At 41.1% G+C, this 19,266-nt stretch overlaps 1 protein-coding gene and 1 long non-coding RNA gene across 7 annotated transcripts in view; one reads left to right on the top strand and one right to left on the bottom strand.

Moving 5' to 3' along the window:
* Positions 1 to 218: 218 nt before the first annotated feature.
* The window catches only part of LOC310842510 (uncharacterized protein), a 148,205-nt gene continuing 129,157 nt past the window's right edge, over positions 219 to 19,266 (top strand). For 2 of the 3 annotated variants that reach the window (XR_014563118.1, XM_083734635.1), the window contains exons 1-2: positions 439 to 570; positions 4,259 to 4,301. Coding sequence is in view for 1 of the 3 variants with exons in the window: in XM_083734635.1 (XP_083590761.1) it covers positions 542 to 570; positions 4,259 to 4,301 (72 nt within the window). In the remaining 2 variants the exon portion in view is untranslated. The other variant, XR_014563117.1, reaches the window with a different exon arrangement.
* On the bottom strand, positions 6,052 to 18,527 carry LOC310842547. 4 transcript variants are annotated; one of them, XR_014563190.1, is made up of 4 exons: positions 18,332 to 18,527; positions 12,381 to 12,550; positions 11,804 to 11,916; positions 6,052 to 9,937 (listed from the first exon to the last, which is right to left on the bottom strand). It is a non-coding gene; the product is annotated as an uncharacterized lncRNA (long non-coding RNA). The 4 variants fall into 4 exon arrangements; XR_014563191.1 differs by lacking the exon at positions 11,804 to 11,916; XR_014563192.1 differs by lacking the exon at positions 6,052 to 9,937 and having other exon boundaries at positions 11,065 to 11,916.

The raw sequence follows: 19,266 nt of genomic DNA, 5'->3' as shown, positions 1-19,266 counted from the left end.
CTTTGAAGCGTGATGTTTTGTTAATGACTAAAGCGCAGGTACTGAAGGATATACTGAAGGCCTGTCTGCATAGGAACTTCCTACACAAACACTCCATGAGATACATAGGGTACCATAACTAAGAAATGAGTAGCATCATGCAAGTGTTAACCCCTATGTCAAAAAGAAGAGTGCCCTTTATGGCTCAGGGCACACTCTCTTTTGCAGCCAGCTGACAACACCTGTTTGCAATATCCTAAAAGGAACTAGCCCACACAGCTTCCTTGTGTAGGTTCCTCTTCAGAGGTACTAGAGGTGTGCAGCCAACCCATAATACTGCACAAGAGGATGGAGGCAATTCCCTGGATCTAAACAGCTCTCAGAGAGAGAGTGTTGTGGCTTCATATGCCCAGAATGTTCCACTGCAGTGAATACAAAAGGAGCCTCCCTGAGGTAACAAACCCACTAGTCTTAAAATGTGTGAGTTAGACTTGTGGCCTACCTATTGTGGGTCCCAACAGCAGCCAGCTACCACATAAACCTTTTGGTAAAATATTAAGAAATGTCCACAAAGGCATGTATGGGCTACAGGTGGGTCTCAGACCTAAACAAAAAGTTGAATATTGTGCTAAGAAACAGTACTGTATTAGGGGCTGTGATCTGAAGGGATCAGTAGCTTCTCTGCTTTTCAGGTTCACAGCTGTTGACTCTATAATGCTGTTCACACAAGTATTCTGTTATTGTTGAATCAGGTGGGGGGGGAGGAAATAGATTAATAAAGAAATAATTTGTAATAAATGAGGAACTGAAATATTATTAAGCAATGCTCAGGTATCAACCTATTAGCCTTTGATTGCAAATGGACACTTTATAAAAGGCAGGTTATATTATAATTTGTCTCTGGGTAGCTAGAACCTATGTCTTTCCTTATTCTAAACATAATTTGTTAGGAAGAAGCTGCCTAATTTGTCAAATGCTGCCCTGCACTCCCTTTATTTTCCTGACACCCTTTACTCAAATGCCTTGTTCCTTAAAGTCTAGTTACCACTGCCACTGCCCAAAAAACTGGGAGAGGAATGTGTGTGTTTCAGCAAAGCTTTATCGTCAAAAGCTTAGATAGCAGTGCCTGCCAGTGCCACTTCGAAATTAAAGGTAGTTATAGATATATTTTTTTCTTTCCTTTTTAAAAGATTTCATACACATACTCTGGCAGTGACACCTGTAAGGAAAAAATGAGCCCTCAAGTAAAGAAAACACATTTTCCCCCTTTGAAATATGACACAAGGCTCAAAGAAGCCTGAAAAGAAGGCCAAGAAACCCAGATTGATTTTTCCGAATGAGGCCCATCTTCCCTGTTGAGAAGCAGTGGCCATTAAGTGTAACTTTCTTCACTTATCTATATTTTACAGACTTGTAAATCTGCAGAGTGTGAGAAGAACAGAAACTATATGTGAACCTCCTTCTTTTCTCTCAGACTTCTATTTCTGTTATCTATGTAGGAGCCTCCAAAAGTAGCATTTTGTTCAGTTCACACCCTTCCCTTTTTTAAGGTTTGCAACGTACTCTTAACCCTTCCTCTTTTTGCAAACCACTCACCACTGTTAGCATTATCCTCACTTGACGTTCTTGACCTTTTTCTGTTCTCTAACAGCACATTTCTATACATGTCTACTCAGAAGTAAGTCTTATTGAGTTCAGCTGGACCTATACCCAGGGAAGTGTATATAGGTTTGCCGCCTAAAACTGTACATTATAGAGTCTTTTTCTTCCACCTTAGGTGCCAGGTGTTGTAGGACTACAACTTCCATCATCCCCTTAGCATTGGCAGTGCTGGCTGGGGCTAATGGGAGTTGTAGTCTAACAACATCTTGAGGACATTATGTTGGATACCCCGGCACTAGTACCTTTAAGCTTGCCATATGGGGTTGTTGATTATGTTTCTTGGTGACTGTTAACAAGATGTATCTACACTGCAGACTTCAACTGGTTTAATAGTCACTGTGTCCATGTGCGTAGCCAGGATTTTTGTTGGGGAGAGGCACGCCTTTTGTGGGGGTGGGGGTGGGCAGAACCTCAGTTTGCTATGTATTTTTATTGATTTTTATTGATTTAGAGGGGACAGTTGCCCCTCCATCCCCACCCCGGCTATGCCCATGACTGTGTCTCTTCACAGAACCCTGAGTACTATAGTCTTGTGAGGGCGCTGAAACAGAATGTTCAGGCTCTTGAGCAAGCTACACTTCCAAGCATTCTTTTAGACTTAGAGGGTGTTTTGCAAGTTAAACTTGATTAAATTGATACAAGTCATTTTGGGAAGCTCACCATGAATCAGATGAGGCATCAAAGGCCTTTGGAGTGAAATAGGATGCCCTTGCAACAACTTGTCCCTTCCTCCCACTCAGGAACCTTGTGGAAACAGAGACGGGCTGTGTTTCTCTCATGCAATTGGTGGGAAGCATCAGCACCACTGCAGGGGTGTGTTAAGGCAGTGGGAGGACCTGGGGAAGGGAATGTGTTAACTCCCCAGCTGCTGGGCTTGTTGCTGCTCAGGAGAAGGGTTCCTCCTCCTTTCCGAGCCTGTGGTGTTCAAGTATAACAGAAACATTGCCACCCGACCCCACCCCCACCCATCTTCCCTCCCTCCACCCCTTCTTTATTTTCCTCCCCCTAATGTCTCAACAAATGAAACGGATTTGTAAAAATGTTACATGGAAAAAAATATGAAAGACATTACACTTACTTCTGTAAAACAAAAAAAATCTTTAATAAAAAAAAAATTCAAGTTCCTTGTAATACCATTGACCAAGTCAGGTCTTTGTCCTTTGTCACACAGCCCTTACACGCCCCACCTGGAGGAACAAATTTATGCATTTAAGTTTGAGGTGTTGTAGTCTATACGGTGATTCTACCACCTCACTTTCATGGTGAGGTGTAGTCCCTGTAATAAAACCCCTGACATTGTATGATACAGGAACTGTCTCAAAAATACTGTTTTCCCAGATGGTGTCACGATTTTGTATAAATGCCTTACCACATGAAAATAAAGATGGAAATGTCAATATGCTGGATTTGTCACCTCCCAAGAAAATGGGCCTATGTCTTTAATTTATTTTTCTTTTGCAAGCCTCAGTGCTATTCAGGTATATATGCAGGCCACATCTAAGGTGGTTAGAGATGCAGATTTTATGGGAAACCTATAGTCCAACATGCACCCCAACCCTGAAAGGGCAATCTATATGCAGAAGCCACATTCAAGATACAGATCGCCTTGCTGGATGCACACACACAAAAAGAGATGTGTGGTACTGGGTAGAAAATAAATCCTGCACCCATTACATAGAATTGCACACACCGTAATCCATGCTGGTCTGCACGTATCTTCAGAACAATGTCAACAAACTACTTGGGAGACAGAGGCATTCAACCCAGTCTTTCTTGCTGTCCCCAAGAGCTGTCATAAATTTAGTGATAAGCACTGATGTACGGTAAGCATTTCTGGATTGAAGCTATGGGGATTAAAACAAATAAGTGGGGAACATGTATAAATTATTCTTGCTCAGCCAATACACAGATACTAAGTACATTGGTACCTCAGGTTACATACGCTTCAGGTTACATATGCTTCAGGTTACAGACTCTGTTAACCCAGAAATAGTGCTTCAGGTTAAGAACTTTGCTTCAGGATGAGAACAGAAATCGTGCTCCGGCGGCACGGCGGCAGCAGGAGGCCCCATTAGCTAAAGTGGTGCTTCAGGTTAAGAAGAGTTTCAGGTTAAGAATGGACCTCCGGAATAAATTAAGTACTTAACCCGAGGTACCACTGTACAGAGCAGTTTTAGACTGCAATCCAACACCCACTTACCTGGGAGTAATCACCATTCAATGAGATTTACATCTGAGTACAATGTGTTAGATTAAACTGTTCTTTGAACAGATTAAATTATATCTTTTACCCTTTGTTTTTTACTTATTTCTTTAAAAGTAAAGATTTCACAATAAAACAACCAGCTGTCTGGTGTGTGGAAGGCAGCCTCAGAAACAGCAGGCATTTGGGAAGATTGCAGAATGCAGATCGCTGGAGAGATGACTTGAAGAATGAAATAAAGGCACTCACTAAACTATTTAGCCACCTCAAAGCTAAAGTACTTATAGCAATACCCACCCTAACCCAATGAGAATTTCACTGACACTTTCTCCTCCTTTAATCACTTTCTAATGCACTTTAGGTAAAGGTCCTTTACCTTTTACTTTTTAATGCATTTTCTTCTCTCATTAACAGGGGGAAAAACCAACACAGAAGAAAATTTTTGCACAGCACTATAGTGAGTAAAATTATGCTACTTTTGTTTCTGGCTTTTAATTTCTGGTTTGGTACCTTTATGAATTCTGAGTTGGGAGGAGGGGATTTGTGTAAAGATTTTAAAGGAAGAGCTTTCCTCTCTCTCCTCTTATTGGATAACTTGTGAATTGGTAAATGAGTTGGTGTTAGAGGACTAAATGATGCTGAGTGATTCGTCTAGGCTGGAAAAAACGATCCACTGCCTCTAATACCATGTCATCCTGAGTGCTAGCGTGATCGTCACATTCTTGCCTTCTACTTCCTGATTATGACTGAGTGCCTTAGTCCAGGAGGAGAATTGCCTCATGCAGCGTGTAGCAAGAGAGCCTCCTGCTGGGCAAATATGGCGAAACATTTAGCACTGTAGTTTTATTATGCCAATCCATTGTGATTTAGTTTCTGGTCTTTCACAGTACTTATTGAAACTGGAAAGTGTTCCATCTTATACCACCATAATCGGTAGGCATCTTTGTGGATGTGGTATTGCCACATTCTAAAGTGTATCGATTTGAACAGAAGCAAATTTCTCTCTCTGCCTTAGTAGTTCATAGAAATCACGCAAACATATGGTAGAGCAACTCTTTGTCCCTTCTCTTGGCCTGGCTTATTGGTGTTGTGTTTTTTGCTTGGTTACACTTTGCAGGATTGTATAACCCTGAGAATTTGATACATGAAGCTCAATAGTCTCTAAATGCTGTTCTTGCTTGTTTAAGTACAGATGAGATTGTGATATGCAATTCCACAACGCTTAAAAGGTTAAATGAAACCAAGCAGACTCACATCTCTTTAGAGATAAAGACCTACTGCACTTGCAACACCTTAAAACATAATATTCTGTTAATATGGGAGCACCAGAAATAGCAGATACACAATGCACAGCTACACCAGACAAAAAGCAAGGTAATGCTGAAACGGCATGCTGCCTCTTTGTCCAGGCTTTCTGCGGGATGAGGTTTAAGGCTGATTGGAATAACTTGCTTTCTTTGTTCACCTGCTACCGTGTAGAGTCTTATTGATGTTTTAGCCCCTTCCTGGGGGCGGGGACCCGAGACTCTCCAGAGGCTGGACTCCAACTCCAGCAGCCCCAGCAGCTCAGGATCAGGATGATGGGAGTTGTAGTCCAGCAACACCTGGGTTCCCCATTCCTGTTACTTAGCCTTTAGAAAAATTATTGATGGTTGTTTTAAAGTTCTTGCCCTAGAATCATTTGAAGAAGGATCAGTTATAGAGATGCTAAATCAATAAACCAGCCCCAGGTTTGCAGATAAATGGAAATAAATATCATTTGGAAGCTTCAGACCTCACTTTGTCATCATATTTCATTGTAGTGGAGCAACTGTTCACCTGCAGAACATAGTTTGTTTCAAAGTGGCCACACAAAAAAGTCCATTTGAGGGCTTTAGCCTTTACATTTTTTCAAGAGGCAGACTATGGGTCATCTGATGACACCTTCTTCAGGTCGGCACCTGGATTGGTTCTTTCAAAACAATTATAAACTTTTGAAGGTTTAAAGAGCATTTTCTACAGTGTCCCTGCAGTATGTGCCTTTGCTGGATGCTTCCGAATGTAAACAGTAAGGTTCATTAGATGCAGCATTCAGTTAATCTTGCCATTATGACACATGCTCATCTGGATTTGTAACAGAAGACATGTTTTAACTCAGAGAAAAGATGTACTTTTAAGGTGATAAGAGACTTTATTGTCATAACAAAATAATCCTCAATAAACCTGGGTATTTTCATGTCTCTCTTTAATATACATAGATCCATAGTCCTGGCATGATGATGCAAATTACTGAAAGATGATATAGTAAATTCTGATGTATACATTAAAATGCAATACCTGTGACTCCAGAAGAGCCTTTAAGCTCTTTCCAGTCTCTAGCATGCATTCTAAAATACTTTATAAATCCACATTAAACTGACAAGCCAAAGAGATTTTACACTGATGTGGGGCTTTTTCCTTATTGGAATTATTCAAGCTACTGTGTTTTGAAAATAGGAATAGCTTGATACATGCCAATAAACGGGACAATTTATTGTCCCTCACCTCCCAGTGCTAAATAGAGGGACCACAATGGAGGATTGACTTGAATCTTGAATCAGCATCTTTTATGCATGTCATTTTCACCTCTACTTGCACCTACAGCGTTGAGCTTTGTGGGGTTGGGGCTTGTACCCTTCATTGTGTCAGATAAGGTAATAATCTGAGCATTATCTAAATATAGGGGTTTGTCTTTAATCATCTCACCAGCTCAACTGTTTTATCTGAATCTCCCTCCTGAACAGATAAATCTAAATTGCACATTTTCTAAACCGCTTAGCTTAAGGGCAAATCTTGCAGGTATCCTCAAATGACTGTCTTGAATCTTTTTCACCTGTCTAGCACCATCTACTGTAACTTATTATATTGTCTTCAGTTTCTGTGGCAGCATGCTTATGATTGTTTCAAGATCCCACATAGTGTTGCTAACACTTCGTAAAAAGTGTGAAGTTTGTATTTGCTCACACAAGGGTAAAAGAAAAGCTAAATGGCAAGTGTATTCATCTTTTAGAAAAGGCAGTATGCATTCTGTATACTGTGGGCTGCTGTAGATTTGAGGCACCTTAATCTTCTGCATTGCCTCTTCTACAGACCTCTGGAAATCTGTAGACTATGTATTCGTATTGTTCGTATAAGAGTTTATTTCCCTCTTCGTCTTCAACCCAATTCACATGCTTAGTCCTCACATGGGACTTTATTACTGCAGATTTTCTGAAATGTGACATTTGAAATTTGCTGACACATGAAGATTGCTGAAGACAAGAGACTTTCACATGGCGTAGTATCAGACATAGCTTTCTGTGAGCACTGACAAGCAGCTGATTCTGCAGAGAGCTGTGCAGGGCACTTTGAGGCCCCAACAGTCACCTGGCAATTGGTGCTCGTAGAGAGGAAGAGCTTTGAAGCCCCAGCAATTAACTGATTATTGGGGCTTCCAAGTACCACATACAACACAGGGTTTTGCAAGTGTTGCCAACCAGCCGATAGGCAGTGCCTGCATCTCCCTTTTTGGCACAACCATATATTTTCCTGCCCCACACCTGACATCATATATGGCATCAAGTGGAGGGCATGTGCATGTGGCTTGGCCGAAACAGCCTTATGGGCCAAATGGTGGGCCTAATCAGATCTGTGGGCTGGAGGTTCCCTAATATATCTACTCAGATTTAAGTTGTATTGAATTGAAAGGGGCTTGCTTCCAGGTAAATAGGGTTAGGACTGCAGCCTTATTTGGTTACTAAATCACAGATAAGTAGCTGGTTTGTCCATTAACATGCAAGCAGGAAAGCTGACCAAGATGCTTCATTAGGTCATAATGCAAACTTCAAGGACCCTAATGAAGGAGTAAATATTATTTTCAAAAGGATCAAATGAGTTCATGGAAGATAGCTATTAGCCATGATCACGCTGGGAACAGACAGTGAATGAGCTGTTGCCTTCATGCTTGGGCATATGTCTGGCCATTGTTGCGTATAGAATGCTGAACTAGATGGTGCAGTCCAGCAAATGTGCTCTAATGTTCTTTTTGATTTTTACATTGCCCATTCTGCTATAGCAAAACATATGCAAGGCTGTTCAACATGCAGTGAGAGAGGGGGAGGTTGAGATTTTGAAACGTAATATTGTATATTTGGGCAGGTTCATATCCTCTACTTTCTATCATCTTCTGGCTAGGTAGATTCCTCTTCTTTTGGAGAGATGCAGGATGAATTTGCTTAGATTTTATCAGGACAAGCTACTAGTTTTGATGTGATGTTTTTAATCCAGAGGCATGATTTCAAAAAGTATAGAGGAAGAAATAAGCATTTGCACTTCCCACTATGACTGACATCTCTAGTACCAAGGATATAGATCTCATTTGATAGGCATGCCTAAAAATGTTCTAGGAAATGAACAAGTAGCAGTGCGCATTTTCTTTTGTTTATATGAGCCAAGGAAGGATGGATGAGAAACTGATGGATGAGAAATTGATGGATGTGTCCATTCTGGCTTCTCGCTGCTTCTTTGTTTTTCCATTTTCAAGTTCTTCACTTTTGTGCATGAGTTTGCAAATTTCCAGTCAGCATTTTAGTACAAATTTCTCCTAACATACACATTTTGAAGCAGTTTCGTGTAATATATGCATTTTTCTGCACATTGTTTGCTTGGAGAACTGCATCACAAAAATTGGAGAAGTGTGAATTTTAAAGGATAGCTGTGCTTTGGTTCACATGCCATTTCAGAAAGTCTGAAATGGGTAGGTTCATACTGAGATCCAAATCAAACCAAATATCTCCTCCATGGTAAAATGTTACATTATATGCACCCTAGCCATAAATGTATTATAATATGGATGAAGAGGACTTTTTTAAGATACCATCACTTACAGAGACCTGTTTGATGGCCATGCATGATGGTGGAATGTGCTGCTTTCAGAGCTATGGTCGGTCCAACTCCCTACTTTCTCTGCTTTTACCAAAGATATGATGGCACATCTTTTTAATTTCGCCTTTTGCATTTTTCCTAGTATTGCTGCTTGTAATGTACTTCATGATGCTCTGCTGATTTAACAGTGTTTATAATGCTGTTGTCTTGATTGTATTTATTTGTAGTACACTACTTTGGTTGGTTTAGAGAAGGGTGGCAAAACTTGTTGTTGTTGTTGTTGTTCTATCCTCACTATTCCCTAAAGATGCTGTTCAGAATCAGAACCCTTTTGAACTAGACAATTTATAGAACACAGCTTGCTTACTTTGGCAAACTCTGGTACTACCTAAATAGGAACACATCTTTCAGTGGCAGATTAGCCTTGCTAAGACTATTCAGCCAGTCTTACATAATAGGCTCACCTGTCTTTGCCCAGATTTGTAGAACAGGTTGGATGAGAGCCCCTTTTTCTAAGGCACAGGCTATGCATTTTTCATTATGATCCCACAAGTAACCCTTACGATTCTTTACTTGCCCATTCAGGCATGGTAATTAATTTGCTTCACAGTATTTAGAGTATTATTAGCTCTTGTGATCACTTCTATGGTGGGCAAGTAGGTTCATCCAGCAAATAGCCATGATTTTCAAAGACTGCCAAGGAAGCATCTTATTGTGGTCCCAAAGGTGCCTCTGGGTGTCCCAGAAAGAACTACAGTATGCACATGCTACAGCCAAATATATGCAAGTTTTCTGCCACTGCAGTGTTTTATAGCTGTCAGTGGATTTATCCTACAGTCCCAGCATTCAGTAAAAGATGTCTGGAGGAGATTGAAGACCACTCTTCCCAGGATTACCTTGCATTTGCTAGTTTAAAAATTATTGCAGCAGCATTTTTCATTTGTATGCATGGAGAGAACCTGGATTTGCTGTAAATTTGTATTTCAAAGCTGATTTCTTTGTCCAACATCGTTGGCAGTTTACATTCCTTGTCCCATACCCACCCCAGACATGGGAGATGCTGAGGAAATTGAAATAAACATGGAATAAAAACATAATTTTGTTCAGGTGGGTAATAAATCAGATGGAGAAATAGTTTTGCATGGGAAATGGAAAACATATGTTGTATTCCTTGAGCTTCATCCTTTTTAGTTTGCCGCTTATATGATGAATCTGATGAAGGAAAACAAGAATATATATCACAAAGAAAATAACACAAGCACAGGTGCTCCTGTTCTAAACCTTTCCAATGGGCAGGAAAAAGAGGGGTGTGGGTGTGACATTGAAAAATAGTGTATGAAACTTTTATAGCCATCTTAGCTGTAAAAATAGCCATCCTGAAATGGCAACTGCCTAGGGTCAAATGCACAGCCTCCTTTTGTTCCTGGAATGTATATTGAAACAATTCTTGCCTATCTCTGATTTCTCTTTGAACTAAATCTACCTATCCTGCCAAAATCTGAATCAATGTCACAGCAGCGGAGGCTAACTTTATTTACCCATGCCTCACCAGTCAATTTCCATTCCTTATACACACACACACCAGTCTTTGAAGGGCTAAACCAGATGTGACAGAGTTCAGGATCTTTTTTCCTCAGACCTCAGCGTTTGTTTGTTTAATTTAAAGCAGTCTTGGAAGGCTGTGATTGGGGAGTTAAAGACCAGTGGAAAGAGGTTGCTTAGGCTTTCCACCGTCTGCATTTGTCTGCTAAGAGTTCCCCTCCCCAAGCAACTTAAGTAATTGTCTTGCAAGGGTCACTGCTGGCAAAAAGGATCCACCCCATTGTAAGGGAAGAACTTGAAAGCAAGACAGAAATGAGTAAAGCATAAATGTTGGCATGTCTACAGCCATTTCAAATGTGTCTGTGTAGAATACCAAGACAGAACACAGTCAAACGCCACAACACTTTTTTTAAGTATAGTCACTTAGGGACCCAGGTGGAAGTGGTGGTGCCATGGACCCCTTTTTTGGCAGCCAGGTTCGAGCAGGGGAGGCAGACTCAGTTGGCCTTCAAGCAATGGTTTTTCCACCTGTCTTGCCCAAGGAACCTTTAGAAGGGAGTTGTTGCCATGGGCATTATGTGTACAGTGGTACCTCGGGTTAAGTACTTAATTCATTCCGGAGGTCCATTCTTAACCTGAAACTGTTCTTAACCTGATGCACCACTTTAGCTAATGGGGCCTTCCACTGCTGCCGCGCCGCCGGAGCACGATTTTTGTTCTTATCCTGAAGCAAAGTTCTTAACCTGAAGCACTATATCTGGGTTAGCGGAGTCTGTAACCTGAAGCATATGTAACCCGAGGTACCACTGTATGTGTATTCTAATGAGCTGAACAAAGTGAAAGCTTATGAGTCATGGGGGTGTAGAGAGAGTGTGTATGACCTTAACAGTGCTTAGTTTATTTTTTGGTTATGTTGTTAATATTGTTTTATAGATTATAAATGCTGTATTGATTTGTCAGTCATATAATATGACTTTTGCTTTAATTGTGATGTTCAGCTTTCTAGGGAGTAGATTGGTAAGGTGCTGAGAAATCTTTAAAAATCACAAAACTACACTCTCAGGAAGTTTTAGGGAAAACTTTCGTTCTGGAAGTTAAAGCGTATAATCTCAGACATGGGAGTGAGGCAGCATGGTGTCATGAAGGGACCTTGCATTTCTAAATTTGCCACCACGCTACTGGGACAGATCAACCAGAAAGGTGTGACAAGCCTTCTGCTGATTAGAGCAGACAGGAGACACGAAGAAGTTAACCATACAAATTTACCAGCAGATAGGTTGCCAACAATAGGTGGTTGCTACACTACTTCTCCTTTTCATCTAATACTAAGGAAGCCATTATGAGTTGGATGAGGGCTAGCAAATGGAGACAATAAAGCAGACAATACAAAGGTTCTCCTGGTCAGCAGGGAGATGGACTCAGAATAGGGATCAGTTCTTTTTGAGATGGGATAATACTTCCCCCTCCTGTCCTTCAGCACTAAAGACTCTTCTACTGGTACTAAAAAAAACAACTTCCAGGGCATGTGGCACCCACAAGAGGACCTCGCTTGATGACCTAAAGGCTTGAACATGATGATCTTGGAAAAGGACGTCTCACAGGGAAGCAGATCCCAGGCTGTTCAGGGCTTTACACTTCAACAGCAAAACCTTAAATTAATCAGAAAGCACATTTTAAAATGTTAATTAAGACAAGTACTTAAAAAACTGCAGATGGCAGGTGCTTCCTTAGAAAAGGCATTCCCTCTTCTCTCTCCCACAGGAGCAAATGCTTCTTTTGAGATGGTGACTGTGGTGACACATGCATGCATCATCTGAAAACAATGAAAGTCTGCCTTTTTCTTAATACCTATTGCTTTAAGTCATATGCAAATTTATATCAATTTGATTAATTAATCACTTTAAATTCATTTGATTAATTGACTAAGATTTCTTAATTGGGTGATGGCCCTGCTTGCAATGGTGTGAAATCTTTATATATATATAAAAAAAATTGTAGGAAGCTTTGCACGTGAGCAGTCTTCAAATTACTATTTTTCCAAGCCTGTGAAAATATTGTTCTTCAACGTGTGGGTAATGAAAATGCTGTGGGGAAATGGCTTTTGACAACTCACCATGGTAAAAACACAGCACCAGTTCATGTGCTTGAGGCCAGTTGCAATGCCCTGGTCAGGGTGATGACACAACAGGAACTTTCCCCTGACTTAGAGGAGGGTACGCCAGACACAAAGGAGGAATGTTGAACCATTTTAAAGAGAACGGCAGTTGTGACTGTTGGAGATGGCTGAGGGAAGAGAAAAGCATAAGAAAGAAGCTTACGGAAGCAAAAGCAGGAGAAAGAAGAGCACTGCTGTGACGGGCCAAAGGCCCATTGAGTCCAGCATCCTCTTTCCCACAGTGACCACTGCCATTTAGATACAAGTGGAAAGCCCACGAGCAGGGCATGTTCCCTAGGAAGTGGTGTTTAGAAACATAGGCTGCAGAAACCAGAAGGTACATGCAGCCATCCTGACTACTTGCTGAGCTGATATTTGTCTAGTTCTCTCTTAAAGCTGTCAAAGGTAGAGGCAGCAACCACATCTTGTGGCGACAAATTCCACAAATTATCCTGAAAAGTCAATAGGCAAGATAGAGAAGAAAAGCAAGGCAATGACTAAAAATGAAAGGCTGAGCAGCCACCAGCCCAGCACAAACAACAGCCAAGGTATCCAGAGGCGGAGAGAGTATGTAGGAGAGAGACTGGGTCTAGGAACATAAGAAGATCCCTATTGGATCAAGGTCAGCATCAGAGTGGCCAATCAGACGGCCATGGGAAGCCTACAAGCAGAACATGAGCTTTTTAAAAAAGCAGCCTTCTCCCCACTTGTGATTTTCAGCAACTGGCATTCAGAGGCATACTACCACCAACAGTGGAGGTGGAGTGTAGCCATTGTGCCTTGTAGCTATTAATAGCCTTACCCGCCATGAATTTGTCTAATCCTCTTTTAAAGCTATCGCTGCTGGTGGCCATCACAAAATCATGTGGGAGCAAATTCCATTACAAAGCTACTCACAATCTTGGCTCTAGTTATATAGCATTTGTGTGTAGGGAAGATATTTGATTTTTACTGTAAACCTATCCCTGCTCTGATGTTGTTAACTCAAGAAATATTATAGACATTATTATTAGTTTGGCTTACTTTAATAATGGCCCAGAGAGGGACTTTTCATGAATGTCAAACCCTTTTTTGGTATAAGTATCCCCCCTCTCAAAGTACCATATTTTTTTTTTACAATAGGCTGCTCCTAGATGGGATGAACCTCCTGCCATAGCCTAAACTGCCCTATTGACCAGGACTTCTCTTCTCAGCCCAGTCCTAAGAAAAAAGTAAGCAAAGAGAGAAGTTTTGGGTTTTACTCTCCCAATGCTCAGAAGCCAGAGTGTAGCAAAATCTTAGGAAATATCCCTATAATGCAGGGGTAGCTTTTACCAGTGTGGTGTAGTGGCTAAGAGCTGTGGACTTGTAATCTGGTGAACTGGGTTCGCTTCCCTGCTCCTCCACATGCAGCTGCTGGGTGACCTTGGGCTAGTCACACTTCTCTGAAGTCTCTCAGCCCCACTCACCTCACAGAGTGTTTGTTGTGGGGGAGGAAGGGAAAGGAAAATGTTAGCCGCTTTGAGAATCCTTCGGGTAGGGATAAAGCAGGATATCAAATCCAAACTCTTCTTTACATCCATGCAGTTCTAAGAACAGTTCTAAGAACACGGGGAAGCTTCTAGTGATAAATTGCATAAAATTACCTTCTAAAACTTAGAAAGCCAAATGCCAAAATACAAAGATTTTTATAGAGTGGGAAGGGGAAGACAAGAATTACATGCACAGATGAAGTAAGTAAATGTAATTCCGCTAGCTACATGTTACTTGCTTGAACAGATTTTTGAGTTTGGAGCGTGTGCAGAAAGTGGCCTTTATCTATTGGGTGGAGAGAAAAAAAATCTTTAACATATTCCAAGAAAAATGTCACCTGCTGAATTTTGGCTCAGCTCTAATAAATACACAGTATGCTATTCACCACAATTATCCTCCCACCATAATATCCATTCTTGTGTGGTTTATAGAGGGCTTGTCCTGACTTAAGAAGGCTATGGCTCGTGTCCAGTTTTCTCCTAGAAAGACTCATCATACTTAGGGGGTTTAAGCCCATTCATTGGCCAATAATAATGTTCAGTTGAATACTATAGGCACAGCATACTCTTGATGCTTGGAACTCCCCTGTGACCCACCAGCTAAACTGGTTTGCAGAGTTACTCACCTCAGTGCACATTTGCTCTGAACTGCTGAGATTTTCCCATGCAGCTGAATAAATATAATTGGTAAGTGCACTTCTCTAGAGTACATTACATTCTGTTCCTCTTTTCTGACGTCTTGCTCTCTGAAGCATGGGGTGGGGCTGCACAGTGAAGGACTTTCACAAAATAAAATAAATGACAGTAATGCAGGCTACAGAGAGGCTCCAAGTGAGAGAAAGTCTGCAATGCTCTTTGAAACGAAGGGAGATTTCTGCATTTAGTTGAATGAAAGAATGTGTATGCTTTACCACTGAAAAATGTGAAATTTTGAAGTATGGTAGTCTAGGAAGCTGTGTTTTTTTACCCATGTACTTTTAAATAAAAAATGAGCATCCATTCTAGCAACTGGAGAAGCCCTATGGTTCAGTACTTCCATGATGCTGAGCGGCATTAACCTAGGACCATAAAATCACTCAGGAAGGCACTGAATAAAAATGAATGCCTAGCAGAAAAGAACCAAGATTAGAAGATTCATGGGAAGGAGGCAACTGAGTTTGCACTCAGTCCTCCTGGAGTTCATAAAAGGACCAGAGTATGTATTATGTACATCAGGGTTGGTATCCTGCAGTAACAAAACATGAGTGTGGCAACTGACTTCTACTGTGCTACTGACTTCCCTTGTGGGTTTAGCTAAGTCACTTTAAATTAATTTCCAAAATGGGCAGTCACAGAGACAAGGTTTTCCAGTGAATAATGTTTTTGTTTCAGAGTTCCTTTGGCTCACAATGCGACTTGTATTATCACATGTTAGAAAGGAAAGGATGGGGATTTACTGGGCTAACCCAGCAGCAGAAATGAAGCAGAGGGGTTGGGTGGGATGGCTGGGGAGGAGCTCAGTATGCCCTGTGGTGTATGTGGAAAGAAGTTTTTGAGATGGAAAAACGATTATGCTGACTCTCATAACCTTCTATAGATTTGTTTAGATCCATGTGTTGAAGTGTTAATATTAGAAAAAGGAAGCACCTAGAGACTCGGGTGGAGGCAGGACATGTGTTGACTGTAAAGGCCTGATACTTAAGCTGATTTAACTTTATTTGGAAAGCAGTGAAGATGGAGGCGAATACCTAGCAAAGTAGAATGCCATGGAAAGTCACAGGAGCCAACTCCTAGGGACCGAGCCCCCACAAAATTGATGAGCATCGTCATTCAAATGGTGTGTGTGCACCGTGTTTTGTGATCAATTATGTGGGGCAGGGCTTACCTTGGCCTACCCCCAATATTTTATTCAAGTTGGCACCTCTGGTTAAAGGTCACAGGGTAAAGCACAAGCTGTAGTATGAGCTAACATTGCTTTTTTCCCCTGTCCATCTGGGCTGATATGTAGCAATGGAAGAGAGATTAAACATCTATACACATCCATTCCTAGCAGAGAAACTATAATAACTCACCCAAAGCTATGGGTCCTACTCATAATACAAGTGATAAAAATTGATTATCCATTCCTACTTGTTTCATGGGCCATGGCTGTTTTTTCACTGGGATCGTAAGTTGGTTTATACAGAGGGAGCTAAAATTATTTAAGCAGCAGAGTTGAAGCAGAGTATATGCTGCCCATAATGATGATCTCAGGCAGTTGTAAGGAGTAACTTTTGATCTATGGAAGCAGTCCTGATCAAGGCTCATTTGATTTTAAAGAGAGAGTTGCAAAGCTCTTCTTCCTGTGTGCTGACACAGCTGCAGCAGGGTGTTGTTGTTTTTTTTGCCATCTTTCAGTGGTGATGCTGTCAGAACAGGACTTTGGGCTGGAAGTCCAGGGCCACACTTCTTTAAGCAAAAAATATGTATCAGGACCTTTCCAAAAGATGTGGAGGGATTCTTATAGGAATAGGCCTAGACTACTTACAATCTCCAAAATCAAGATCAGAACTTTAATGACACCTAGAAGCTAGTACAGTTTGCATACATAGAACTAGTGTTGTAAAGTTCTAATATTTCAATTTTAGTACAAGGTGGACTGACATATTCTGTACCAGCTGCAGCATTAGAGTAGCTGGGGCAGGGGTAGCCACTGGGGATGTGAGATTTGGAGGCAGGGAAAGGGCTAAGCAGAATAACCCACTCCCTCCACTCCCCTGCTGTTTACAAAAGCTGCTTTTCCCATTCTAAATGGGCCATGGGGAATAATGGTGTATTACTACCATGGTATGTAGGAAGTTTTAAGAAGCTGGGTTTGAATGCCTCTATCTCCTTTATTCCCGTGTACTGACTCTGGCATGGAAAGAATGGTGCTTACTGTGTTAGAGAAATTAATGACTGCCGTTATTCAAACCAGCTCTGCACGAATTAAGAACTAAATACTGAACTATTTAGAATATAGAAACACTCCTAAATAATTTTTTTGTGAGTGGTGGGGACAAGCAATGAAAGGTGCCTATCCATAATTCTATGTGCCCACTCCACACACAGGTCACCCTTGCAGCTGTGTCTTCAACTTGAACTGCTAACTTGGGGCATCAGAGGCAAGTATTACCTGATTCTTGCAGATCACATCACTGTGAAAGGGACCACTACAGGGGCCAGTTGTATAATTCGTAGCCCTAGCCTTAAACATTTCAAAACAGTTCTTCTGAAATTACACTTATTTGTGTCTGGTCCTCCAATGGGTTATGCAACATCAGGCAGGATACAAAAGGGGGTGAAACCCCCACCATATTGATAATAAAATTATAATGAACCAAAGAGCCAGATTTTCCAGGGTTTTCAGCTTGCTGGGAGTTAGAAATGAGGTAATGGGGAGGGCAGGTAGGGACCCGGAGGATGCAATAAGAGTCAGATGCAATTGGGGGGGGGGAGTGGTTGCGGGGGAATAGATGCTCAGCAGGTATTTATGGGCACAGATGATCTACGTTTAGAACGAATTCAATTCATGAAGTCTGATATGTTGCCTAAAGCAAAATTATATTTTCCTCCAATGGGTAGTAGGGGGAAAGGGGGTGGGGAAAAGGTATGATAAATGGGTGCAACCGTTTTTTCCGAGTCCTGAGAAGACCATAATATCAAAAGCCAATTAAGGTTTTACCCTTGGATTTCAACTTAAGAACTTGGACCAAGCCCTTTTCAAAGCATTTCAAGTACTAAATGGTGTCCATTAATGTTTGATAGAACAATCATATTTCTGATATATATTTAAGAAGGTGAAGTGATGGGCATTTCAAAGTGATAGAAAGAGGGCATTTTTTAATAAAAAAAAAACATAATTAAGACTTTGTAATAATGCCATCCATGTGCTCATGAATAAGAAATCTGAATTGTGTACAAACAGAAATTCCAAAATGTAGCACAGAAACAAGAAGTGAAAAATGGCACCATTTTGCCATCTAGTGTAGAAGGTTGATACTACAAGTTAGTATTAAATGCTGTGTGCAATTAATTCCCACACAGTATCTTGAAAGCTTTAATTCCCTACTGCTACCTAGTATTCATTTTACTGATGAAGATTTTAATGGGAAGCAGAGAGTTTCACTGTATAGCGAAAATTACAGGAAGTGCAATTTCCCCCTCCCCACCGCTTACATCCATGTGCAAATAAGGAAGCCACGATAAATATTTGATGGCTAATGGCTGTACAACTGCCATCTTATAAACCTTATCTTACTTGCAAGTGGTTCCACATTTTAGTGGTGAGGGAGGAAGAAGTCATCTGTGCAGCTTTGTGACTCATTTGAAAACCCTCTATTTAGCTCATCAGACACTTCCTAAAAGAGGCTGTTAATAGCCGTATTTAGTCTTACTCACATGTCAGACCATCGCTGAGGAGCCATTCCCCTGTCATGTGCTATTCACACCTGGCACTTGTATGTTCACCATGAATATCTGCAGGAAAGGAGCCTCTGTAGGTACACCTGTACTTGCAAAGGCTTTCGTGCAATCTGGTTCCCTGCTTTACATGCAAAGGCTCTGCCTCTGCAAGCATTCACGACGCAGGCACAGATGCCAGGTTGGGGCTACTGGTTATGTGCAATGTTACTCAGTTCAGCTTGCCTGACACACTGTTCTAACACATAAGTGAAACATCTGAATAGGGCTATTATCACTCACCAACATATTTTGGTACAGAGCTGAAACTGATTGAACGCCCTCCTTGAGATGAGGCTGAAACTGCATTCCAGTTCCTCATTTAAAAGTTTGAAACAACTGCACGAGGTGCCTAAATAAGGAATGGAAATCTATATGCTCTTGCACCCCAAAGTAAGCTTGGGCTACCTCATCTCGCATGATGACCAAAAGCCACACTTACAAAGGTTCATGCTGAGGGGATGAGTGTTTAATTTGCTTATTTGCAGGGGTACCCAGAATAATATGGATCTGGATGGTTCAAAAGTACAATACTCTGGTTAAAGGAACCCAAATTTGATGTGTATGATACATCACTATACGAGCACCAAGTCCCCTTTTGGATCCATTTTACATTTAAAGCACATGGCTTCTCCCAAATAATTCTGGGATCTGTAGTTCCTGCCTCAACAGTACTACAGTTTCCAGCACCCTTAACAAATTGCATTTCCCAAGATTCCTTAGGAGAACTCATGTGCTTTAAATGTATGTTCCATATGCTTTAAATATATGATGTTGACAGTGTTAGAAACTGAGATATGAAAGATAGGAGCTAAATGGCACCTTAAAGCTAGGTTATGGGCACAACAATGGAATGTCTAGGTGCACGTTTTTAT

Source organism: Podarcis gaigeae (assembly GCF_964106915.1).
Source record: "Podarcis gaigeae genome assembly, chromosome: 4".
In the NCBI taxonomy this organism is placed as follows: Eukaryota; Metazoa; Chordata; class Lepidosauria; order Squamata; family Lacertidae; genus Podarcis; species Podarcis gaigeae.
The sequence above is the reverse complement of the archived record's forward strand: the minus strand, read 5'-3'. Positions and strand labels throughout refer to the sequence as shown.